A 25019-nucleotide genomic window follows, 5' to 3' on the forward strand; every position below is an offset into this window, starting at 1 on the left:
GCTGGAGTGAAGTATCACATTGCAAAGGAGTATAACACACTGATAATTTAGATTTTTATCAATGAAAGCCATAACGGTCATACAAAGGTGACAATGGTCTGATTGTGTGTGGTGGGTGTTTACCATGTTTGAGCACAGACCTTAAGAAGTAAAGGGGATGTGTACACCTAATAAAAAAAATACTGTAAGTACTTTTTTTTCTTGTCAAATCTTTTGAAAATCTTTTGGAAGTAAGACAGATTACAACTTCACATGTGTAGCGACACAAACAAATATTCACTTCAGATGATGCCTCTGCAATTGCAGATTTTTAATGTCGACTATGTAAATGAATTGAGAATGTGTTTTCTCTTAAATTTACACTATTGAATGTAAGCCTCCTAACCCGCAGTTAATCCTGCCACTGACTAAAAGGATGGAAATTCGAAGGAAGATTTCTTTGCTCGCACTATAGAGAAGTTTAAAAGGTGTACATATACAGAGTAAATATGTTCATGCATATCATAAATTTCAGCAATATATAAGTGTTGTCTCATGAGTTTTGAATTAACATAGCAAAAGGTTGTTGTAAATCTATGTTTTTAATCCCTACAGTTTGAATCATGATATCCAGTGAATTTGGCACATTATTATAATCCTCAAAGTGACATCAGAAAGAATTATTCATCAACAACATCCATGACAGAGGACGAGGGTTATTGTCTGAGTACATGAAAAGTTTTGACAACTTTCAGAGAGACAGGGAGTCTCGTGGTGATTATTTCCATCTTCCATTTTTTATTATTATTATCATTAATTTATTTTTTGTTTAACATGGGATTAAACAGAATTTGCAGCATCCAACTTTCCTGGCATCTGGCATCCATATCAGTCGAATTGATATTTTCAAGTTGTAAAATAAATCTTTACTTGCAGTCAAGGGAGCAGGGCGTCGGTTGAGTTCAGATGATCTGGTGCAGACGAAGGACACCACGGGGATACCTACACACGTTTATTCTTTCAAAGATTGTTTAGGCGAGACTTTTTGACTCTTGTTGAGACTTGCAACAGTGCTCTCAACCTCAGACGTTTGTGGGTCTGAGGCCCACGGGTTCCATCCGCACAGGATGGTGGGCACGGCGTATTCTCGGAACTGAAAACACACACACATACAGCACATGGTTGATACGGGGAGAAGGAAAATATATGATTATGTATGTCGGAATTTCTTTTCACTCTCTTTCTATGAGATAGTATACATGAGCATGATGAAGGATTACCTGTCTGTTCATGAAAACATAAATGATGGGGTTGTAGACGGTGCTGCTTTTAGCCAAATAAACAGGTATGGTGGCCATAACAGGATCAATATATAGACTGGAGTCTAGGATGACAGCCAAGGCCATGGCAGCATATGGCAGCCAGGTGACTAGGAAGGCCAACACCATGACCACTACCATACGTGCCACCTGCACCTCTACACGGTTTGTGATTCCCACCTCAGATACCTGCAGCTTGGTCACCTGGGAGACCGAGATACGAGAAAAAGACTTTATTATACTATCAACAAAAAATATGTGTCCAGCCCATGTCCACCGCTCACCTGACGTAGGGTCCACAAGAGCCGCGAGTAGGACACTGTGATGATGGAGAAGGGCACGGCAAAGCAAAGAGAGAAGTATATGATGATGTAGGACATGTTGCCAACATCCCGACTGTACCAGTTGGGGGCGCAGGAGGTCTTCACTCCCTCCAGCTCATAACTCCCCCAACCAAACAGAGGCGGAGTGTTCCACACAAACGACCACACCCAGGACAGCACCACCCCGCCGACTGCATGTCTGAGGGACGGAGAGCGGAGACGGTGTGAATCGAGTGCACGCTGCTGGAAAAATCACGCCTCTGTGCTCTGTGTGATGCAGCCAAGTGAGACCTTGATGGTTATTACCTGGTCTGGAACAGCACGGCGCCCATGGGATAACACACCACTATGTAGCGTTCAACAGAAATGACTCCTATTGTACAGAGACTTGCTATACCTGGAAGAAAAGAAAGGGAAGTAAAGACTAAATGAATTACTGATCAACCCGAGTATAGCGTTGAGTGTCAGATATCAGTAAGTTATTAGCAGTTTAACCAAAAGAAAGGATATTAGCTGGAAACAACTGGATGTTTGTATTTAAATAACTGTACGACGTCTCACAAAAGATTAGACTAGTCTAATACATGAAATATAGATGTCTGCTTTTTTTTTCTTCCTACTCGATTAATTATCTCCTGATGCCCCTCGGATTTATCCTGGGACCCTTTCTGGGGCTGCCTCACCCCTCCACTGGAAATCATCAAAGCAAAAATGAACTGTAGAGAAAGTAGCAGCTCCGCCTTAACCTACTACTAAATGCAATGTTCATCATAGCCACTGTATTAGCAATCCAATAACGTCATATATGCAATAAAATATCACCTGTGACCATTAAAGGATGAAGTGGTTTAGATAAAAGATGGATGGATGGATAGTAAAATATCACTCAAGGGAGGCATTTTCCTGCAAAATGTGTACTTATCTTGTGATGCTCTAATTCCACTTAGTTGATAACTTCTGTATTTAGAATTTTTGAAAAAAATAAATAAAAACATTCAGTCTTTGAATTTTTCTCACCAAAAAAGGCGACAGCGAAGCCTTCCAACACACAGCCCACACGTCCCAGGCTAAAGTATCCCATGGCGCTGGTTACTGTGGTGGGCAGACCTCCAAACACGGCACAGCCCAGGTCACATATGGCCAGGTTGACCAGGGCATAGCTGAGAGGCTGCCTCAGCTTTCTGTGACTCACTGTCACCACGATCACAAGGACGTTGAGAATGATCCCCGCTACAGAAAACACACCCATGATAGCGGCCAGTGTTGTAAAGCCAGTCTGAGAGAGGAGCTCTTCGTCGACTGAGCCGTGAGACGCTGAGGAGTTTCCTTGGAGGGCAACAGTCTCCATTTCACTCGAGGTAGAAGTGGATAGCAGTGGGACTGCTTGTTGATGCCACAAACTGCCTCCTGGTTGAGAAATAAAAGTGTCAACTGTCCATCAACACTCCAATTCAAGCCCAAAAAATGTACAAAGGTCAAAGCAACGGCTTCACAAAATATAAAACATAACAAAAGTTACGAAAGGCAGGTGCCTCTCTAAAGACGCGGCGTGTTTCTGTCCCGGGTGCAGCATGAAAGAAGAGCTGCAGATGGATCTCACTTAATAAGATAGCTCGGTGAGAGGCTCTAGATCATTACACTTAATTCTCCAAAACCAAATCTCAAGATCCGGATTGTGAACGTGATAATTCTATCTAATATCCTGTAAGACTGCACTTTCCATGATTGCTGGGTTTAGAGCTGTCCCTAAGTAATGAAGCAGGGACTCAGGGCCACAATATGGGTGTAAGGATCAGAGTTAGATGCATGTGTGCTAGTTAAAGGCACAGGAGTATAAACTCGCACATGTAGTGTAAGTTTACATTTTTTGTATAAGCTGCATTAGCCTGCAGATTGAGGTTTTACAAATGGCTTCCACAGGCATATACGTCAGCCAAACAAACAAAATGGGGAAATTGTGAACTGGTTTTGAAACTTAGGAGGAGGGATGTGGACTGCTGATGCCTGCAAACAAAAGCAGAGGCCTGTCCATCTCCATCTATGTCCCTGCTTTCTAAAGAGGTCAGAGGTGAAATAATTGATTAACATTGTTGAAGTCATTAGGGTGGGTCTTCTAAACCTTTTTTTAAAATAAAGGATTGGAAAGTGGAATCCATTTTTGGTATTGTTGAATGAACAAATTGTCACTGAATTGTATTAATAACCTGAGGCCCTATAGGTTCAGCAAAGGGGCCTCCCTGGGTTTAAAGACAATCAAAAAGAGATAAATATTTCCACAAATAGGTGCAAAATCAGTACAAATATACAGGAAAAGGAGCTGAAAGGAGGGGAGGGGGTTACAAGTTGTTGTTGTTTTTTTTCATACCTGGTGGTGATCCTCTTTCTCTCCAGGAGGAAGAGGATCACTTTCATTCCTTGCATCTAATTGTATTCACCCCCCAAATTTCATGTACACAAATCCCGATATGCCAAAACACCCCCATTATGAACTGTATTTAAAAATAAAATGTCTTTACTGAAAAAATCTATAGAACAGATAAAAAATACCCCTGCCAGAAATCTTAATATACTTATGTCTGACTTATTTAAGCCCCCTGTGTAATATTTTATTATTTGCTGTTTTTTTTCGTTTTAAATTTATTTTAATTACTGTCTTGTTGTCGTTATTATTACCATAACTCCTGTTGTTTTTATATTATATGGCACTATTTTTTTAATTGAATATATTGCAAACACAAGCACAAAGACAAGGTTCACTTGTCTTTGTGCTTGTGTTTGCAATATTTTCAATTAAAAAAATTGTATTCCCACACAGATCAATCCCCCTCCCGGTCACTAGGGGGCAGTACGGGCGTAGGTCTGCTGCGGCTACGAGACACTTTAAACCGATCAATTCCCCTCCCGGTCACTAGGGGGCAGTACGGGCGCAGGTCTGCTGCGGCTAAGAGACACTTTAACCCGGCTCGGTCTGATCGACCGGCGGTAAACAGTCGAGGCAACATGGCGTCCTCCGTGAAGAAGGCAGCCCACGACATAGAAACGCGAAAGCGGACCGACGATGTGCTCCTGTCGGAGGGCATCGACTTCGGCGCCCTGCTGCTGTCTCCGGCCGTGCTGGACGGACTGTCCGCCTCGGGCTTCCAGAAGCCCTCCCCGATCCAGCTCAAGGCCATCCCGCTGGGCCGCTGCGGACTCGGTGGGTTCCACGATGAACTGTCCTCCTGTTAGTCGCGACACCGGAGCGAACAAATAAGCATGAGATGGAGAAGTATGACGTCGAAAGGTTTCTGGGAACAGCGTCCGTTTGTTTCTAACGAATCCACAGAACACTCCGTTTGTCTATATACGGTACAATGATGGCGATCACCGTAATGACTGTGCTCAATGTTGACGTCACAATTATTCACCATGCTTCTAAATAATTATTTCATGAAAAAGAAAAATCAGCTTCTAAGGCATCTACGTCCTCACAACCAGATAAAAAGGTTTATGTGGACATGGTTAGTTTTAGAGCTGCAACAGGTCATCGATAAGTAAAAGATTACTAAATTAATCTGCAACTATTTCGATAATCGACTTGAATCGAACTTCAAGTAGTTTTTATGGGGAAAAAGTCAAAATTCTCTGATTTCAGCTTCGTAAATATGAATATTTTCTGGTGTCTTTGCTCCTCTGTGACTGTAAAATGAAATATCTTTGGTGTGTGAACAAAACATTATCAAAAATATTCACCATTTCATGAGAGTTTATGGATGGAACAACTAAGCGATTACAGATTAATCGATAATGAAAATAATCTTGCAGCCTGAGTGAATTTGTCTTGCAGGTGGACTCTGTCGTGCAGTTGTAAAGCTCGAGCGGAGTGCACTTGAAGTAAACACTCGCGCTTGGTCCGACAGCGTAGCTGTTGATTGGAGGCATATTTGACCCCTTTGGCAAGAAGAAGCAGCGATATTCATTTGTTTCATTTGTATTTTTCATTTGTACATCGATATTTAATATTCAGGTTTTAATTGTTAGTGGCAGTCAGTATTGTGAAATCACAATTTAAATCCATCTAACTACATTCCCAACACTCTCCGTCTGCTCCTCCAGATTTGATTGTGCAGGCCAAGTCTGGTACGGGGAAGACGTGCGTGTTCGCCACCATCGCCCTGGACTCTCTGGTCCTGGAGAATCCTGCCACTCAGGTGAGCGATTAAGCAGTTTTCCTGATTGTTTTTGATACTTTGAAAACAGAAAAACTTCCATTTGAATCAATATTAATTATCTTTTAGGTATCTTCAAAATGATGAAAAGAAAAGGCCTTATTTTAAAGTTTCATTTTGTAGTTTACCACTCTGCCTTTAAAATAAAAATGTAACCAACAACAGATGGTCATGAGTGGTAATCATTTTTGCTTTGCTTTAGGGGTCTTATCTGATGGGTCTAAGCTGCTCAGTGTCAAAGAAATCAGACAACGATCGATAAAGGAGACGTGTCTGGTTGATGAACTGGCTGCGTTCTAGTGCGCCATAATCTTATTAGCTGAAAAGGTTTTACTGAGTGGGAACCCCCCCAGCACCTGTCTCTCTTTAATCTGCTCCCAATCATATGTAAGTGATTGTTGACATTAACTCCCCCCCCCCCCCAGGTTCTTGTGTTGGCTCCAACACGTGAGATAGCGGTGCAGATCCACTCGGTAGTGATGGCCATAGGCTGTGCCATGGAGGGTCTGCAGTGCCACGTTTTTATCGGGGGCAGGGCCGTGAGTCAGGACAAACCCAATCTGAAGAAGTGCCATGTAGCTGTGGGCTCACCTGGTAAGAGGCCAGGGGAATATTAACAGAGCGGCTGGGCGTCGCCTGTTCATGTAACTGTCACGCTGTTACTTGTGTTTTGTAACTATGTGCCTGGTTTGTGTACGCAGGTCGCATCAAGCAGCTCATCGAGTTGGGCATGTTGTCCACCGCCAGCGTCCGGCTGTTTGTTCTGGATGAGGCAGACAAGCTCCTGGAGGAAGGCAGCTTCCAGGAGCAGATAAAGTAAGATGGACAGAGCCGTCTATATTCCCTCATATGCACAATGACATGGCAGCATGGTTTGGTTATTCAACCTTCAACTGAACTGCTGATGAATACATTTTTACACGCATGCTGAAACTCTCCAATCTCCCCTTCAGCTGGATCTTCTCCTCTCTGCCCGTGAACAAACAGATGCTTGCGCTCTCTGCCACCTACCCAGAATCCCTTGCGCAGCACCTTACCCGCTACATGAGAGAGCCCACATTTGTTAGACTCAATCCCAGTGACTTGGGCCTCAAAGGTAAGAGCCGTCATGGAGGAGTCAAAAAAGTTTAAAGGGTGAAAGTTTTTTTTATAAATAACTGAACTATCATCTATGTCTAGTTTTCATATTTCAACATCAGCCTTGATATTCATAGCTGTCAGGGTGTGTGTATACTCTGTTTTAGTTGAATCAATGCTTTGTTGCCTCCTTGCGCCCCCTGCCAGGTCTGAAGCAGTATTACAAGCTGGTGCAGTCACATCCGTTAGCTCACAAGGTTTTCGAGGAGAAGGTGCAACATTTACTTGAGCTGTTCAGTAAAATCCCATTCAACCAGGCTCTAGTGTTTTCCAACCTACACACAAGGTACAGTGACTCGTTATTTTACTGCATACCCTTGCCTTTATATTAATCAAACTTTATCTACATAGCACCTTTCAAACCTTGAATTAACTGGAGCTGATCAGGTGTTTTCTTTGGCAGACCAGAAAGGAGAGCATTGCAGTAGTCTAGCTTTATAGTTATAAAAGCATGCAAAATTGAAATTACCTCACTTTGGCGATGGTCCTGAAATTATAAAACACTGTTGTTTTTGTGACACTCAGGGAATGAGCCTTGAAATTAATAATGTTAATAAAGAGGTTACTCCTAAATGTTGTGCTTTTTTTTCCTCTAGTTGAGTCAATGTGTATTTAGCGTAGAGGCCAGTTTCTCTCTTGTATGATCCCAACTTCTGTTTTGTCCTGGTTGAGCTGTAAAGTGAGTCAATATCATACGTGCTGTTGGATGTGAATGTGTTGTATATAATACGAGTGTCTTTGCGAAACTGTTTTTCTTCTAATGATGTTGTATTTGCTCCCTCAGGGCTCAGCACCTGGCAGACATCCTTTCCTCCAAAGGCTTACCTGCTGTTTGTATCTCAGGTGAAGTGGGCTTTGAAAAACAGTAACATTTGTGTACAGTGTAATAATTTACTGTTAATCATTTGAAAATAAATTCATGTAAATCAGGTGATGTGATTTAACGTGGCGCTGTGTGATTCAGGCGGTCTGAGTCAGGACCAGAGACTCGAGGCGATGTCTAAACTGAAGCAGTACCAGTGCAGGGTGCTCATCTCCACTGACCTGGTGAGATACACACGTCTCTCACTGCGCTGCTTTACGCACGCCACTTGCATCTTTGCGTCTTTGATTATCTCTTACGTGTCGTTTCCTCCCCCTCCCCCTCTTACTTCCCATCAGACCTCCAGAGGTATAGATGCAGAGAAGGTCAACTTGGTGATAAACCTGGACGTGCCGCAGGACTGGGAAACCTACATGCACAGAATCGGACGGGCGGGACGCTTCGGTTAGTCTCCAAAACGCCTTGATTGTGGAATATTAAAGGGAACACCATGTGTTATCAGTTACTCAGCATTTTCACCTTTTCACATCACCCAGTCTGGCAGCCCAGCTGGAGGAGGGAGAGACTGTCTGTAGACAAGTTGCATGTTCTCTGTTTAGATCACATGTTGGGAGGGGGGGTCCTGACCAAGATTTCAGGTGGACACTTGCGCCTACTAACTTGACTCAAAAGCCCAAATTAAAAAGTTTCATGGTTACTTTTACTTGCAGAGAGAAAAATGCGTCATTTTGTTACATTTATTCATACTTGATGGTCTATTTTTCTTAATTGTCATATACCAATAAGACAAAGCCAGTTCAGTGTTGCAGTCTAAACGTAAATTAGTTTATTCTCCTGGTGGTTGAAAAAAAAAAACAAAGCCTCTGTTTCATGTGTTAAGTTGATCTGAATCAATCAGTTGATCCAGTTTCCTCTTCCTCTGACGGATTTTAATGCCATTTTGAGTGTGTGTGTGTGTGTGTGTGTGTGTGTGTGTGTGTGTGTGTGTGTGTGTGTGTGTGTGTGTGTGTGTGTGTGTGTGTGTGTGTGTGTGTGTGTGTGTGTGTGTGTGTGTGTGTGTGTGTGTGTGTGTGTGTGTGTGTGTGTGTGTGTGTTTGTTTTAGTTATATCCCCCGTTACGTGAATGTGTTCTCATCGGGATTACATTTTCTTTGTAGGCACTCAGGGTCTGGCTGTGACCTACTGTTGCCATGGCGAGGAGGAGAACAAGATGATGGCCATTGCTCAAAAATGCGGCTTGAATTTGAACGCGTTGCCTTGTAAGTCCCGTTCACACGTCTCTGAGGAGTTTCACATGCAGCATGTGTGTCTCTTTGCTTTTCTGCGGATTTTCTTTTCTCCTTAAATCAAAGACTTTAGTGTTAATGTGGTAATGTAGTTCCAGCCTCATCTTGTCTTCCTTTCCTTTCAGCCACCATAGAGCCCGGGTTGATGGACGAGCCGTGTGACTGGGATGTCTGCACTGAAGCTTCCACTCCAGGCTCCTTATCCAAGCTAGTCTCCAGGAAGGAGAAGAAGAGGCCTGCCAAGGCTCACATACCTGCTGCTGCCGCTGTCTCAATCACATATGAAGCTGTAGAGCAAAGTGGACCAACAAAGCGAGAGAAGACCCATCCACCACCCAGGAGAGAAGCACACAGTGAAGGGAACACAAGAAAAGCATCTTCCTCTCGTCCTGCTCAGGAGGTGCAGACTCGAAAACAGCTGCAAGATGCTCTGCCGAAGATCCCTCCCCTCAGCTCGTTCAAAAGTTGCAGGTCAAGGTTCATGACCTTTGAGGAGGCTGAGCAGGACTTCTGGAGCTTCATTACTACAGGGCTGGGGAGATCGGTGGAGGTCATCAGGGAGTTCAGAGGTCGAGGTGACGATGACGCCGACGCCGCCACTGATCAGAATGTGCACAGAGAGTCCATTATGCTTCACGATGACGGACCTCAATCTTTAACACGAAATATAGAACACCGGAAATCGAACTTTTCGCCTCCAAGAACAGCGTCTGGTTCTTCGAGCTCCGAGTCGGACGCGGAGGAGAACCAGCGGGACGACGAGACACTGAGAAGTTTTAATCGCACCGGCGGAGGGGAACACAGAGAAGTGAAGCAGCCTCGGACTGATGCTAGAAATACACCGACTGCGCCCAAACCAAAATCAAGTCCCAAAGATAATTCTTCTTCTTCTTCTTCTTCTGCACCCAAAATGTATCACCAGACGACCTATGAATCAAATGCGAGGGCTTCATCTCAGCCTGCGAGCTGTGAATCTGTACGAAGTGTCAGATCCAACTGGGACGCCAATCAGGCCGCTTGGGCACAGACCGGCAGAGATGCAGCGAGGAAGGGGAAAGAAGAGATCGGGAAACGGAGCGAAAAGCTCTCAGAAAAGATGAGTAGAGAGCGAAAGAGGGACGAAGGAGAACAAGATGATGATGATGATGATGATGAGGAGGAAGAGGAGGAGGAGGAGGATGAAGAGGAGTTGAGTGCTGAAATGTACTGGAGCGCCTGCTACAGAGCCTGGAATGATTACTACGCCTGCATGCCTCCTGCTCAAGCACAAGGTTATCAGAGCTACTACGGCGCAGCTCAAAACTGGATGGCAGCTTATCGAATGAATGCCGTATACATGGAAGAACTGATGAAAGAATGACTCGTCTATATACATATATGTTATTCGTTTCTTGTACAGAAATGTGCGCACCGAGACAGAGCCCAATGACAGTCCGTGTGTTGATCTCCTGCAGAAAATCGATCAGATTTTCAGATTTGTCTGTTGGTAGGATTACACAAAAAGAATACTGAACCGGATTTCCATCAAACTTCTTCCATCATATCTGGGTGCAGCTGTGGATTAAGTGGATCCGGGAATATTATTTTTTCCCCCACTTTCTTTACAACATCGCAACATTTTCTTCTAAATTTCTACGAGGAGAACTGTGTAAATTGGTCGGCCTTGGTTCAAGTTTGGTTGTGTCTTTTTCTCCACTTTCATACCATGTATGTTTACTGTCTGTCACAATTACTATTAAATGACCAGCACGTCTCTCAAAGCCCTTTTTGTGTCACGGCTCTACACATTCATAAGCTATGCCGCCATCGTATTTGCTTTTGATTATCAATACACAAACACAGATTTTGTGTATTAAGATTCCTCACCACCAGACATGAATCGAGCCTGGTGGTCACAGAGGAAGGTGAAGAGGAGGAGGGAGGAAGAGGCGTAATCTCTACAGCCAGGGGCCCGGCCAAGGTCAGACTACACTCTTATGCTCCTGATTACAGGCCAATCAACCGCTACCATTCACCCAATCAGTGCTGCTACACAAAAGGGAGAGAGAGAGAGAAAACATCCTTGAAATGAATTATTTTAAACCCGAGGACCACTTGGACTAATTTGTTCCATCTGTAGCGCGTATGTGAAATCATCATTAGGCCTCAGTGTGAGCTGCGGGGCACTGATGTGGACCCGCACACCCGTGAAACGGTTGGAGACATTTCACATTCACAGAACCAGGGGAAGTCCCAAGACGCATGGGCGAAAACGATGGACACTCCCGCTCTCGGCAACGGGACGAGCGCGCGCAGCGACCCCCGCGCGGACGCGTCCTTCCTCCTGTTCAACTGCGCAGTCTTGACCTTGACCCTGGTCCTGGGCCTGCCGGGGAACCTGTGGGTGTGCTGGGTGGTGCTCCGGACCAAGAGCCTGCAGACGTGCAACAACGCGCTGCTGGTCAGCCTGGCCGCCAGCGACCTGCTCAAGTGCTCCGTGGACACGCCGCTGCTGCTCTTCTCCTTCCTGCGCTACGGGCAGCGCGGCCCGGTGTCCGTGTCCGTGTCCGTGTGCGTGTGCAGCCTGCAGCAGTTCACCTACGCGCTGTGCAGCTGCGTGCAGCTGCTCACGCTGGTCGGCATCAGCGCGGAGCGCTTCCAGGCCATCGCCCACCCGTTCCGAACCGAGGGGAGGAGGGCGCGGGTGCGCGTCTGGATCCTGTCCATCTGGGCGTGCGGCCTCGCCCTGGCCGCCGTCTCCCTGAGCCTCTCCGAGAAGGCGCTGCTGTACATGCTCTGTCGGCCGCACACCGCGGGGCCCGACGGGGAGCGGGCCCAGCACTCGGATCCATTCGGACCCTACGTGCTGGTGCCGGTGTGGGGACTGTGCATCACCCTGATCGTCGTCCACTACTTGCGGATCTTCAGAGTTGTGAGGCAGCACCGAAAGAAAGTGTTCAACCGGGGGGTCCAGCTGAGGCCGACGGTGTCGGGCGACGCGTGGGCCTGGGTCGGTGTCCCTGCGCCATCGGCGCCGGGGACCCGCAGTCCTCTGCCGCCACCACCGCCCCCCCGCCGAGCGGTGCTCCTGGTGGCCGAGGCCCCCTGTGCGTCCGCTGGCATCAGAGGGGCCCCGGGGAGACCCCCGGAGATAGTTGGGGCAGTGTGCCTCATGACACCCGGGGCCAGGGAGCGGGGGAAGAAACAGATGGAGGGGAAAGTGGCTCAGCGTTTTGGGTACATCATCATTGCGTTCACGCTCTTCTGGGCGCCCATGGTGGTTCTTCTGCTGGTGAATGTCATCTCTCCTAGGCAGGACAGGAACAAAGTGAGTGTAGCAGTGATTTTGTTTTTTGTTCACACAATATAATATCTGAAAAATGGAAACACACACACACACACACACAGTAAGTCTAACAAGTGTTCTTTCAAAGTGGTGTGTGAAGCACATTTCAAACAACCAAACTAAATAAGTGGTAAACTAAAATAAAGCAGAACATTTAAAGTAAGGTGTTAATTTCCCAGGATTAGTGGCTTGCACATGTCTGTAACTCTTGTTCACTTACTGCAAATGGCAATAATACATCATCCCTGCAAACTGAGACGGACATTTTCTAACTTGTCTGCCATTTTCAGAAAACAATTCGTCAAAAACTATTAATTACTCGATCAAAGTCCTACCACATTAAACAGAAAGCTGTATACTACTATTCCACATCCATGCACATGAGCTCTCTGCTGTGTTTTCCCACAGCTGCTGATGGAGCTGGAGACGTCCGCCATGGTGCTGACGTGTATGCAGGCTGCGGTGGATCCTCTCCTCTACACTTTAGTCACCAGACAGTTTCGCTCTGAACTCCGCAAGATCCTGTCCTCCGTCCCAGGATGTCCACTGAAACAGAGAGCCTGATCGGGTTCCATCCTTTGATACGGACGTGATATGAACCAGGCAAATCCCACCGAAGTTAAGTGTGCACGAGACCCTTTTCTTTGTGGACACAGTGACTTTAGAGGCAGGTGAAGAAGGGAGCCCACAGATTTTTGTATTTGTGGCAGATATAGATGTTTTATCAGGCGTTTCACAGTCGGGACACAAGACAAGGTCATACATAATATCCAGCACCTGACAAGATACGCACAGCAGTAGTCTCAACAACGACAGGTGGCATAGGAGGGCAAAGCAAAGGGTGAGAGGAAAAGTGACCGAGCCCAGAAAAGAGACAATCAAAGGAGAATATTCAACAGAGAAAGAGAGACAAACACAATTAAAGACAATCAAAGACAAAGACCTCTGTTCTTGTTGGTTGGGAAATATAAAATGCAACCCCTTTGACACTTTGGCGCGAAAACTATGCTTCTACATAATAATTCAAACTGTGTCATTTTGAAAGTGCAGCTGACGCAAAGCAACCTGTCAGGGAAACAGGGAAGGAAGCAGGAACTAAATTGCGGCTAATCACTGTCTTAGCAGAGAACAAAAAAAAATAATAATACAGGGAACCTCACTTGTGCCGAGACCCACCCATGGTCACATCCTCGTAGTTTTCCATAGACTCTCAAAATGTTGGACTTGATGTTGTGAATATGAAGTCAATGTCTTTAACCCCCAAGTTTTAAAAAAAAAAAATCACGCTGAAAAAAGCTCTGCCGGACTGTGCTCGTCTTCTTTTGTTCACTCCAGGTAAATTTTGCGCACTTTTTTTTTTTACTAAACACCAATACTGGATCTATGCAGCTGCCGTCACGGTGTACAGCACTAAATAACCAGCAGTAGAACTATGTCACTACGAAGGATATCAGAAGTAAAACACACCCTGTTCCAACTCAGTAGACTATTTTTTTTTTTTGGCCTCCTTCTTTGGGGTGATACTCACATCAGGACCAGAGGAACCAAAAACACAAGAGGGGTCTAAAAGACCGTAGGGTTTTATGTAGCGACGCACTGATATGGTACCAATATGCAATATATTTCCACCCTCATGGGCTGATATGATGATGATATGCATAATTCTAAGTCTTAGTACAAATGCATGTGTAAAATTGTTTTTTACATTTATCTCCGTATTAAGGTAATTACATACTTTAAAAAAATTAAATACCATGATGCATTTTCCTGCTAGTGTTCTTTTTCTTTTTTTTTTAAATACAGTCGACTTCTACAAGAAAAAAAATCTTCATGGGCCGACGAAAAATTTGACCGATTGCGGTATTGCTTTTTGAAATATGCTCTTCACCCATGGACGGTATGCTGACATAATGCCGTATCTCTAGCCCTGTCTGTGTGCTCTTAATGAACATTGTATTCCGTCAGCGTTGGAGCGGAAGTGGGTGCTTGAGTCTGCTGTGTCTGAAGCGGTTCCTCCCTGGTTTTCGTGAAAGCCTCAGCAGCGATCTCACCCACCTGAACAAAGACAGACCTGCCTGTCTCTGGAGCTGTTGGACGCGGAGTGACATTCAAGATGAGAAAAGGCCAACAGAGACCCATCAGCTGGGAGATTAGCAGAGCTAAAAGGTCACCGTCCATAGTTACAAAAAGGTCAACGTTTGATGGGATTTGATGAAGGGTAATACTAAAGTTACAGAGCGGGTCTGGGAGTTCGAGAGGACAGACAGAGTAGCACATGTTTTTTGGTGACGAGAGATCTGCGGACGGCTCATCCAGTGTCCTCCTCCGTGTCTCTGTGGTCACCGTGACAACAGACTTTCCTCCTTTCAGTTGTTCAGCAGACAAAACAAATAGAATCCTTTGAAACACCAAGAAAGACAAAAAGTACAAACACCAAGTTTTTCTAACCACATAGAGTACACATACCCAGCAGTGTCAACAAAAAAAAGGCCTGCTGGGTTTGGGGAAGAAAAAACATTGACAGCTATAAAGACTACTGAAAGCATACTGTTGTTCACACAGGAGGTGGGGATACAACAGGACAACAACAAGAGAGAGAGAGAGAGAGAACGAGAGAGAACGAGAGAGAACGAGAGAGAACGAGAGAGAGAGAGACAGAGTGAGGGAGAGAGAGAGAGAGAACGAGAGAGAACAAGAGAGAGAGAGAGACAGAGTGAGGGAGAGAGAGAGAGAGAACGAGAGAGAACGAGAGAGAGAGAGAGACAGAGTGAGGGAGAGAGAGAGAGAGAACGAGAGAGAACGAGAGAGAGAGAGAGACAGAGTGAGGGAGAGAGAGAGAGAGAACGAGAGAGAACGAGAGAGAGAGAGAGACAGAGTGAGGGAGAGAGAGAGAGAGAACGAGAGAGAACGAGAGAGAGAGAGAGAGACAGAGTGAGGGAGAGAGAGAGAGAGAACGAGAGGACAGCTTCACTGGTTCTGCCAAACAATGGTCAAATATTACAAAATATTCTATTAACAATATTCACAAAGAACCTAGGTTCAGGACAGATTTGTGTCAGAAATGCTCAGCGAAGTCCTTGTGCTTTTAATTGTGACGGCTTGAATTAAAATGTTTGTTTTTTTTTCCTTTGTTTTTGGTTGTTTGTCGAGAAGTGAGTTACTTGAGGTCCGTCAGGCTGTAGGAGCCGAAAGGGGAAAAGAACAGGGGCGGGGGAATTCAGAAAAAAAACAAGAAAACAAATAAATCTCTTTTTAACTCCGGCAAAACAGGCACATGTTGTGTAAAAGGCTTGTAGCTGAGGGTTTCTGACAGAAATATGCACAATGAACCCTTCAGAGTGGCAGCTAGTCAAATATGCCATAAACTGAGCCATAGAGACTTCCAGAAGAATTGAAACACACATTTTCAATCAACCGAGACCAACACATCCACACGCGCACGCGCACGCGCACACGCATACACACACACACACACACACACACACACACACACACACACACACATACGGACACATCCTATCCAAAACGTCACAAATCCTCTATCTAGCAAAAAGTCACATTCACTCATTCACAACTAGGAAACTCGTTGGTGACGTCATCACAGAAACACCTACCATGTTTCACCTTTTCAAGATTTTTCACTCGTGTGGAATAACATTGGACCGCAGAAGGAGAGGTGGCATGTTTATCTATTGTTAGGGAAGAGGACCAAGATGACACCAAACAAAAAGGGAAAGGTGAAATCAGTGGGGAGAAAAAGATTTTGATTTGCTTGATTTTGCTTCCCATGTCCACATTTCTCCTGCTAAAAAAAGACCGTAAGTGTCAAACTGAAGGGAAAAATCGTAAAAAGGTGCTTTGTGCACAGTGACACGTGACTCACTCTGGGAACTCATCTCCGACACTTTGGAGGCGCACTCTCACTCGCCTCCTCATCTGAAATGACTCCTTACACACATTTCCCACTCTTTCACCCACGCGCTCGCATCCGCGCACACATGCATGCCGACCACTAACATGAGTATACTGTATCTAAAAGCCATCCCCCGTCTGTACAGGGAGTCCATGTCGTTAGAGTACATGACCAGCAGGGGGCGGGCTCCACCACAGCTAGACTAGGACTCCGAATGCTTTCTACTCCCATCATTCGCAGTCCCCCTTTGTCCCTCACTCTGTCCCGGTGAGTCTTTATCTGTCTTTCTGTACGACGCGTCTGCACTCGAGTCTTCACAGTGCCGACACCTTCACAACATTCTGGTGGGTGGGCCCCACTGGCAGGTGAGCGTCGCCCTCGGGGGTCGTCACTGGCGGCGTGGGAATGCTGATGATTGCTGTGGTGATCTGGTTGCTCTGGCAGTTCAGGGATGCTGGTTCGTCCACGCGCATGTTCAGACTGGAGCGGCTACAGGAGAGAAGGAAAGGAAATCAGGGATTAGGGGTAGTCCGACATAATCTGAAAGCAGCGGTCCCAGTGTAGTAGTTGATGGAATGCCAGTGTGGCCACACCCACAGCGGTCTCAGTACCTGATCTGAAAGGTTCGTCTTTGCAAGTTGGCACAGCCACCAGGGCCAAAGTGAACACTTCTATTCTGACCAATTGAATCCGCATAATAATGATCGGGATGCTAGTGGTGCCAAACCCGTCTCTGCAGCATCTCTGCAGCTCTGCACAAGCTTTCAGCTGCTCATGAAACGGTTTTGCAGACTTTTCGAGCAAACAACAGCGAGTCAGAGTAAACATTGGCTGGTGAAGAAATTCGAGTGCCTCTCAAAACAAACATGTCGTCCTCGGGAGTTTGTGGAATAAACCAACAATGAAAGGTGCATAAATATTTGGCATAGCATCTCCAGCGGGATGCTCATATGGTTCCGTGTCATCTGGGTGCACAAGCAGGCGTTTGTTCGCAAACAGGCACAACTATGAGCACTTCAAAATCTGATGATGGAGAGTATAACAGCAGATTTTTTATAGATGTGTTTGATTTGGTCTTACTAGCTAGTAGTTGTCAAAAATCACTTTATGCCACTTTAATATCAACTTGTAGCCTGGTCATGATGAATCCTGGATTAATGGATCCATGGACAGCTAAAAATAAGTGTTCAGTTCAGATAATGTTGTTCTCTCTTTCTTCACTTTGGTCTGAAAACAAATGCTACTGAACTGGCAAAAGTTGCCACAGGACAGATTTGTTCAAATATCACATTCAGATTCCAAAAACAACAACGACAACCACAAATCTTTACGAGGTCGGTTGAGGGGAAATGAGCAAGCTGAAAAAGTGGACTGCAACTCTTTGTCAAAAAGTACCTGCAAATCTTATTTAATATATAGTGTGAGAGTAACCAAGAGTGTGCATTTCTTTAAACTGATTTCAGAAACATCGCGGCACACAAATTGAAGGATATTAGACTCTTTCGCGGTGTCCCCCCGCGGGATCCTGATCTCACCTGGTGCTGAGGGGCCGGATGTGGATGGTGCTGAGCTCCTGCAAACCCTGTTGGTGCGTGTGCGTGTGCGTCAAAGGCTGCATGTGTGCTGGGCCACTGGCATTCGGTAAAGGGGTGTGGTGCTTCTTGCTCCGGCGGGTGCAGCAGGTGCCCGTCACGCCGTCCTGGCTGGAGAGGGAGGGGCTTCGAGATGGGTAATTCTGCAGCCCCGCCTCCAGGTAGCTCTGCTGGTAATACTGCTCATCCACAAACTCATGGTTCTGCAGACAAAGACAAAAGGGAACAAGACCGGCAAAGGGAAGAAAACACAGAGAGAGAGAGGGAGAGAGAGAGAGAGAGACAGTCATAAAAGAGAGGTGACATTTACAACATGTATATTTATGTCTATGTACTGTATATGACTTGATATAGTCTGTCATTTTCTGCTTCATAGCCTGGGTCAATAACTCCAGAGAACTTTATTATTTTTTATATAGGTGTGCGTGCCTGTGTGCGTGCCTGTGTGCGTGTGTGTGTGTGTGTGTGTGTGTACATGCACACATTGTAAACATGTTTTTAGTGTTTGGGAGCTTAGCTCCAGAATCAATTTCTCCATGGTCTCAGCTCCTCAGAGCAGCAATAACTTGTACGTTCAACAATGGATCACATGACTACTTGTATGCGATGATGAACCCAATCTATCCCCCAAATCCGGGCGTCCCATCGGCTCCACCGAGCTATTCCAGATTATTGTTTTTGGTCTGACGGACCTGCGGCCGAGTTGGTTCACTCTCACCTTTGCCAACAGCGCTGTTTTTGGCCACAACAGGCAGCTTTGTTCAGTGAAACCGCTCCGAACACACACACTGTACTGTACCTGCCCAATGTTAGACACATGCTGGGGAGTATAGAGGAGCATTTAGCAGCTAAAGACAGAAGATTCCCTCGTGTAAATTTCCAACTTTGCAAAAAAGGGTTCTTCATATCAACTTTAAAAGTGTCAGCGTCGGTTTTAGCTGCCCTGCAGAACTAAAGAACTACTGCAGGCTTCATTTACATTCACTCTCGACTTCTAGTGACCCCTTTAGCGCATGATAGATTCTTTCACTTGAGTTGTGCCATGCTGGAAAAGACAAGTGCGTCTGTATCACATCCACGGAATATAAGCGTGTGCCATGAGGGAAAATGCAGCAGTCTGGACATCACGCTACTGTGAGCTGCACTTGCCTATGGACATACAAATGCTGCAGATCTAGTGTATATGCATTATGCCTGTCTGTCTGTCAGTTACTTCCACCTAATGAGCTACAGCCTGAGAGGAATGCATGGACTTATCTGGGCTTTTATCCTGTTGTAAGATTAATATTTCAAAATCTGCACAACTGAAATTCTTTTGTGGAATATAAACATGTGTGTGTGTGTGTGTGTGTGTGTGTGTGTGCGTGCGTGCGCGGGAGAAAGAGTGTGTCAGTGTGTGACTCTGTGTGTGTGAGAGTATAGTATAGAGTGTGTTTACTCACAGTGGTTTTCTCCAGACAGTGCAGCAGGTGGTGGTGCTGGCTCTCTAATAGAGAAGTAGACTTGTTTAACCGCTGCTCCTCCTCAGAACTCTGTAACACACACATGCACACGCGCACACACACAGACACAAACACACAATGAGTGCTATGCTGCATTTTCTTGGAGGATGACACTAATCAGATGTGGGAGGTGAGCGGCCGGCAGCTGTCTCAGTACCTGATCTGAAAGGTTCATCTTGTACGGAAGTTGCTTCGGTCGGAGCGGAAGGAAACAAAAGAAGAACAGACAGGTATAATTTTTAACGGCGTTCATAGTGCAGCGTTGAGAACAGACAGCCGTCAGGACCGCCGTCAGACACAGGGAACATTACTATTCCTGCCCTGCACGTCTGCTAACATTAGTGGAGTCAGTGCATTGATCTGTGCTGGAAGGGAGACTTCTAGCACAACTCTGCCCCAATGGTTACATAGTATCTACAATTCATAGAAGAATTTCCACTGTGGCATTTTGCCTCCATCTCCGCTATCGCAAAGGCATGGCCAGAGGCAACTGTTAATGGCTTGTTTTCCATATTCCATATTTTTCTACGCTAAGGCCCGTTTACATGTTTATTTGTGTGCTAATCTGTGCGTGAACAAGTGGGTGATATTTCTATTTCTGTGGTGGTTGGGTTACGAAACTCAACTCTGGCGGGCAGTGTTGGGGTGAGTCAGAGAATGTGTGGCTTATGGACTGTTGTGGATCCTCTAAGAAAGTAAATAATAACTAAAACAACGTCTGATTGTTGATACTCTGCAGTTTATTTGGATGGATTCTTCGGTGCGTGTGTTTATTTTGTTTTATTAGTCCAATAAATCATTTTACTGCCAGACCTTGAGGAAGAGTTAAAGCTTGTAGAAAAGATTTCCTTTGTGCAGACAAAAGAGATTTTGTTCAAAGACATTAATCTTTATATAACAATTTAACACACTGTTATCTGCTTGATACACTCAACTTCCCAGTCAACATTTGGAACAGATGCCTTTAGATTATTAGAATATTTGCAGTAACAGGATTTCAAATTTAAGTAGTGTTTTTAGCAGAGATTATTCTGCATTATTGTCATAAATATTGTCCATACAAGCCTAAGCTTGAGCCTTCGAAGATGGGAGTCTGCTCGGTATGATTCAGAATGCCATTGTTGTTGCCGTCAGAAGTACAGTAATGTGTCACAGATACAGACTTTCAATGGGTTGCGTCAGTCTTTCCCAGCAGAATCCGTGGTTGAGCTGTTTATTAAAAAAATGAAAAGAAAAAAAAGCCAAGAAAATAACGCCCTGATCCTGAATGCCCCACAGCACCAATGAAAGGCAAGTGAATGCCATGTTTGGAGGATTTGTAGTAGCAATCTTCTGTTTGTCTAGCGGGCGGCTGGTGGAGGCTCTTTTTTTTTTGCAGAGAGGGTACGACACTGCTCACCTCTGTTCGTGCTGCTTATCCGCACCTATAGCACAGAAGTAAAACACAGGTGTTCAGGCTATTTCTGCCGTTCTCCATACATACGACTGTGTGCCCATACATCAGCAGTCTTTGTGGAGGCGGCTGTGGCTCACCACCCAGGTGGCCACCATACTGTGGCGAGTAGAAACAGCTTGATGGGCCGTGCGACAAATCACACTGTGCCGCTCTGCGTGGCGCTTTTAATGCTGTTAGTAAATAGCAGCCTCAAAATTATACTTATGTTCTCCAACAATTAACATTCAATTGAGCTGGTTTGTAGCTTCACACGTGAGCTTAGGAACTGTTTGCTGTTGACTTTGGGCATGAAGAGTCACTGCGAGATAGACACGGCTTCAACCGAATCTATTTTCTTACGCCCAAAACGACAAAAGAAATGTGATTAAATACACAGACTGTATTAAACAAAAAGAAAATGAAAGCAACATTTATCGGAGCAGACGAGCGCAGGGGACCGACTGCTCATGAATTTCAATGACCGTCTCTGCAAAGAAATGAAAAAGGTCTTGAGATGCCGATAATGTTTGCGCTTAATTACTTTTGAGCCGTGGCTGCACAATGTGGAAAAAGGGAAAATGTGTTAGCGATGAAAGATAATTGTGACTGTGGTAATCAATCAGTGCTAGGTATACCTGTACATCACCAACCCGGGAGCATGCTCAAAAAAACATGCACCACGCCACAAAGCAGTAATGTTCCCTAATTCACATTTAAGGATTTAGTTTAACTTTAATATTGGTATATAATATTAAATATGTGGTAGTTTATATGAAACACTATGCACTCTACAGTAAACAAAATAAAATAGAGAATATGGAATACCATTTACACTAGGTGTCATATTTAAAACTCCTGAGTCCTGACAGTTTCTTTTAGCACTTTTTTTGTCAAGAAATAAAAAATAAAAAAACTGAAAAAAGAAAATTCTAATGACGAAACTTTAACTGTAAACATTTGCTGTGCAGTGTTCGATTGCATTTGAGATACATGGGAACATTATCAGTGCAGTGCATTGTCTTTTCAGGTAATATCCATATGAATTGAATGCATCATTCAGCCATAGCTGAAGTATAAGGCCCAGTGCCATTTTGACAGAGAGAGAGAGAGAGAGGGAGAGCGATGGGGGAGGATGAAGCACTTGTTTTTATTTTTTTTTGCGCCATGTCAGCCCCGGGCCACCTCAGTGCTTGTGAACCACAGCGTTTTGGTGAAGCATGGAATATCCTTGAGTTGTGTTTACACATCCTACTACATCGCCTGAAGCCTGCTCCTCAGATGGGCAGCTGGGCTCTGGATGCTCGCATTAGAAAAAGCCGCCGCGTGGATGAGATCACAGCGAACTGCTCCGAATGGGATGCTGGGTGCATTCTCAGAAACTGATAATTAAAGCATGGACAAGCAAGGCCTGCATCCAATTACGTGGTTATGGCTCATTCTGAAATCCTCAGAACTATTTTCTTTCAAGAAGGCGCGGAGGTGCGGCCACTTTGTGCCGTCGGTTGAAGTTCTACAAATGTAAGTGTGCCACGTGTGCTGGGGGTAACGCTGTGGTGTCTGTGCGGTTCAGAGGCGTTTCTTACCGTGAGCTCCAGAACTTCGTTGAACAGGCCGTTGCGCTTGCTGTGGAGGAAGGCATTGGAGCTTCCTGTCTTGGCTATTCGTATCCTGGCCAAGCGGGCTTTCTGCAAAGAGCAAGAGACCACAGACAACACCTGTTAGTCAGTGCCTATACCATACTATATGTCAGGATGATTGAGTATCATCCCGACGCCTCCCACTGATTCCAGCTACAGCACTTTCCCATGCTTCATATTTTAGTTGTGATCTTATAGAGCAAATCAAACATGTGCTACTAAAGCATTCACTGTTATCTCTCGTAATACATTCACTCTGATCCCCTGTGATACTTATGAATGATTTATGGTGACTACACGATAGCACATTCATTGGGTTGAAAACCAGTTAGAGCGGCAGCGAGGAGTAGGACAGGTGTGAATTAAGCAGCTAAACGTTGTTCTGTATTTAAAACTTTGAATTCAATTCATCTGGGCGGGTTTTTTCCTGCTGCTGTGTTGGCGGTTTCGTTCTGCAAATTAGTTCAAGTGTCCCGGCCCACAATGCTCTGCATCTTCACCGCTGAGCCACTATGTAAGTGTCAGCTGAAGTGCAATCTTTCGTTATCAAACCTGTACAGCACGGTTAGTGCACAGACCAGTCTCTTTCTCCTCCCTCTCTTTCTCTCATGCTGTCAAATCTCTCCTGTGAGGCAGTCGGCAAAAGGGATGAAAAGGGGGAATACAAGGAAGAACAGTGCAATCTTTAAGCATCAGTAGCTTTGACGCAGAAGGATACTACTTTAACATTCTGTTTTTTTTTTTCTTTCTCTCCTTCGCTCTGCCAGAAGCGCACCATTGCTACTGAGCGTGCGCGGAAATGTGGGTGAGTGCACGTTTGTGTGCGAAAAAACCTGCGAGAAGATGTGGATCTAAATCAATCTGTCACCGTTACCAGAACAACTGTTTTTTTTACAGGATGGTGTAATCTGAGTCGCTTATTTCTCAAAAGGGCCTGCCATTTTTCTCAACAAAGTCAAGATCTGGGTGTCAGGCACGGCGCCGGCTACAAAGTGTGTGTACGTTTCTGTCGCCTCGCTTGCTGCATTTTTAAAAATAGAATGATGGATTCATTGACGGGAAATTGGTAGAATGATAATGTGAGCTGTGTAAATGATGAGCCGCCACAGAGCTCGTTTAGTAGGGGGCCCATGCACTGCTGGGGGGTTAATTGAGTGTGCGGATGTGTTTGCACATCTCCATGTGTGCTACAGCATGCACGCCTCGTCTCCATTGCTGGATTTCCATACATATACATATGAGCCACATCCAGTGCCAGCAGAAATACCTAGGCTCAGTAAGAGTATGCTAATGTATGGTAATTCAGGCTCATCCCCTGACTTGAGTTTCATTTACAACATGGTAATGTCTGTTGACCTGCAGGCTGCAGGTAGCTCATGCTGGGGATTCTGTACAGAGGGGCAGGGGGGGATGCACACATGAAGAGTGGCCAATCTACTGTAGCATCTATGGCACAAACCGGGCTTTGTTTCAAATTGTCCACTTCCCCTTCATCTTCTTGTCTCTCCCTCTCCTAAACCTCTCCTTGCCGTGCTTGATACCTTTCCCCAACTCTCTGTGCCCTGACACTCTAACACCTATGTATATTTGTGCTGGCACAGCAATCCCACAGGCCTCTGGGATAACCCCTCTTCGTGTTCTGACATTGTGCTCAGCCACTCTGGGGCCGCCACGCAAACAGGAGCGCATGACTGTGGCGGTGGTTGCCACGCAGCGTGGGGGTAATGGAGGGGATGTTAAGAACATGTCCTGCTAGATTGAATCTACTTCTGCAGGTCTCTGATAGATTCCAGGGGCCTTTGGGGACCCGGGCGCCGGTGTCTGAGGCCCATCTGTGTGCGCTTTCAGGCAGAGCCACCGCACGACAGATTGAGCCTGTATTGCTGCTGAAGCATCATTGAGGGCACGGACGAAACCATGGAAACAGGGCTTTCAGTAACACCTTCACAAATACCATAAGGAAAGTTACATGGCACCGACGCACAAAGGACATAGAGTGAAAATGGAAGTGTGCCATTATATTACAGCAAACAGAAAATTATCTGGAGCAACATTGGCGGACTTCTGCGTTCTCACATAGAGCCCCCCCAGGAATTTTCAGGAAATTGTCTGCACTTCAGTTCCTGTCTGAAAGCAGCTTTAGTCAGTTTGGCCGTCAGGCCCTGATTGCTTTATGCAAAAATTGTTTAAAATGAACTGATCTGATAGAGAACTTGCCGCTGTTAAGACAAATAAATGCAAAGACAGTGGGCAACATAATGAAACCAAAACATATAAACTATAAAATTATCACTAACACAGGTCATGTGATTTACAGAGAAAGATATGTACGCTTTCACAGTCAAAATGCAATTTATTTCAAAAATAATGTAACACCTGCCAGCCATCGGAGCGTGATGCTCAATATCACTGCTTGAAACGGTCCAGATGTTTTCAAAAATCACTACGGGCCAATAAACTGATGCAAACCTCCTTTTTCCCCTGTTTCCTTCTCTTCCTGCCATGGAGCCACAACTTAGGATCAATCACACTTTAAAGAT

At 45.3% G+C, this 25019-nt stretch overlaps 4 protein-coding genes across 13 annotated transcripts in view; 2 read left to right on the forward strand and 2 right to left on the reverse strand.

Annotated features, from left to right (window-relative positions):
- Positions 1 to 4075, reverse strand: part of parapinopsina (parapinopsin a) — a 4315-nt gene extending 240 nt beyond the window's left edge. The window contains exons 1-5 of the mRNA XM_035646065.2: positions 2639 to 4075; positions 1928 to 2018; positions 1583 to 1820; positions 1260 to 1502; positions 1 to 1132 (exon numbers count right to left, since the gene is read on the reverse strand). The exon at positions 1 to 1132 is cut by the window's left edge and continues 240 nt beyond it. Coding sequence (XP_035501958.1) covers positions 992 to 1132; positions 1260 to 1502; positions 1583 to 1820; positions 1928 to 2018; positions 2639 to 2969 — 1044 coding nt within the window. The 5' untranslated portion in view covers positions 2970 to 4075 and the 3' untranslated portion in view covers positions 1 to 991. The remainder of the gene's footprint in view (positions 1133 to 1259; positions 1503 to 1582; positions 1821 to 1927; positions 2019 to 2638) is intronic.
- Positions 4076 to 4547: 472 nt separating this feature from the next.
- On the forward strand, positions 4548 to 10828 carry ddx20 (DEAD (Asp-Glu-Ala-Asp) box polypeptide 20). Its single transcript, XM_035646052.2, has 11 exons — positions 4548 to 4817; positions 5717 to 5811; positions 6255 to 6423; positions 6531 to 6645; positions 6783 to 6925; positions 7114 to 7252; positions 7751 to 7809; positions 7931 to 8013; positions 8128 to 8233; positions 8947 to 9048; positions 9201 to 10828. Exons 1-11 carry the CDS (start codon positions 4622 to 4624, stop codon positions 10433 to 10435), a joined length of 2442 nt encoding a protein of 813 aa, XP_035501945.2. The 5' UTR covers positions 4548 to 4621; the 3' UTR covers positions 10436 to 10828.
- Positions 10829 to 10975: 147 nt separating this feature from the next.
- LOC118317411 (D(4) dopamine receptor-like) lies at positions 10976 to 14199 on the forward strand. Its single transcript, XM_035646066.2, has 2 exons — positions 10976 to 12382; positions 12809 to 14199. Exons 1-2 carry the CDS (start codon positions 11330 to 11332, stop codon positions 12962 to 12964), a joined length of 1209 nt encoding a protein of 402 aa, XP_035501959.2. The 5' UTR covers positions 10976 to 11329; the 3' UTR covers positions 12965 to 14199.
- A 1284-nt stretch (positions 14200 to 15483) lies between these two features.
- Positions 15484 to 25019, reverse strand: part of kcnd3 (potassium voltage-gated channel, Shal-related subfamily, member 3) — a 162565-nt gene continuing 153029 nt past the window's right edge. For 9 of the 10 annotated variants that reach the window (XM_047331214.1, XM_047331211.1, XM_035646053.2 and 6 more), the window contains 5 exons: positions 22426 to 22527; positions 19565 to 19597; positions 19348 to 19437; positions 17849 to 18108; positions 15484 to 16802 (listed from right to left, as the gene is read on the reverse strand). In XM_047331214.1, the coding sequence (XP_047187170.1) occupies positions 16628 to 16802; positions 17849 to 18108; positions 19348 to 19437; positions 19565 to 19597; positions 22426 to 22527 (660 nt within the window). In that variant the 3' untranslated portion in view covers positions 15484 to 16627. The remainder of the gene's footprint in view (positions 16803 to 17848; positions 18109 to 19347; positions 19438 to 19564; positions 19598 to 22425; positions 22528 to 25019) is intronic. The other variant, XM_047331219.1, reaches the window with a different exon arrangement.

The sequence above is a fragment of the Scophthalmus maximus genome, chromosome 3 (genome assembly GCF_022379125.1).
Source record: "Scophthalmus maximus strain ysfricsl-2021 chromosome 3, ASM2237912v1, whole genome shotgun sequence".
NCBI classification, from domain to species: domain Eukaryota; kingdom Metazoa; phylum Chordata; class Actinopteri; order Pleuronectiformes; family Scophthalmidae; genus Scophthalmus; species Scophthalmus maximus.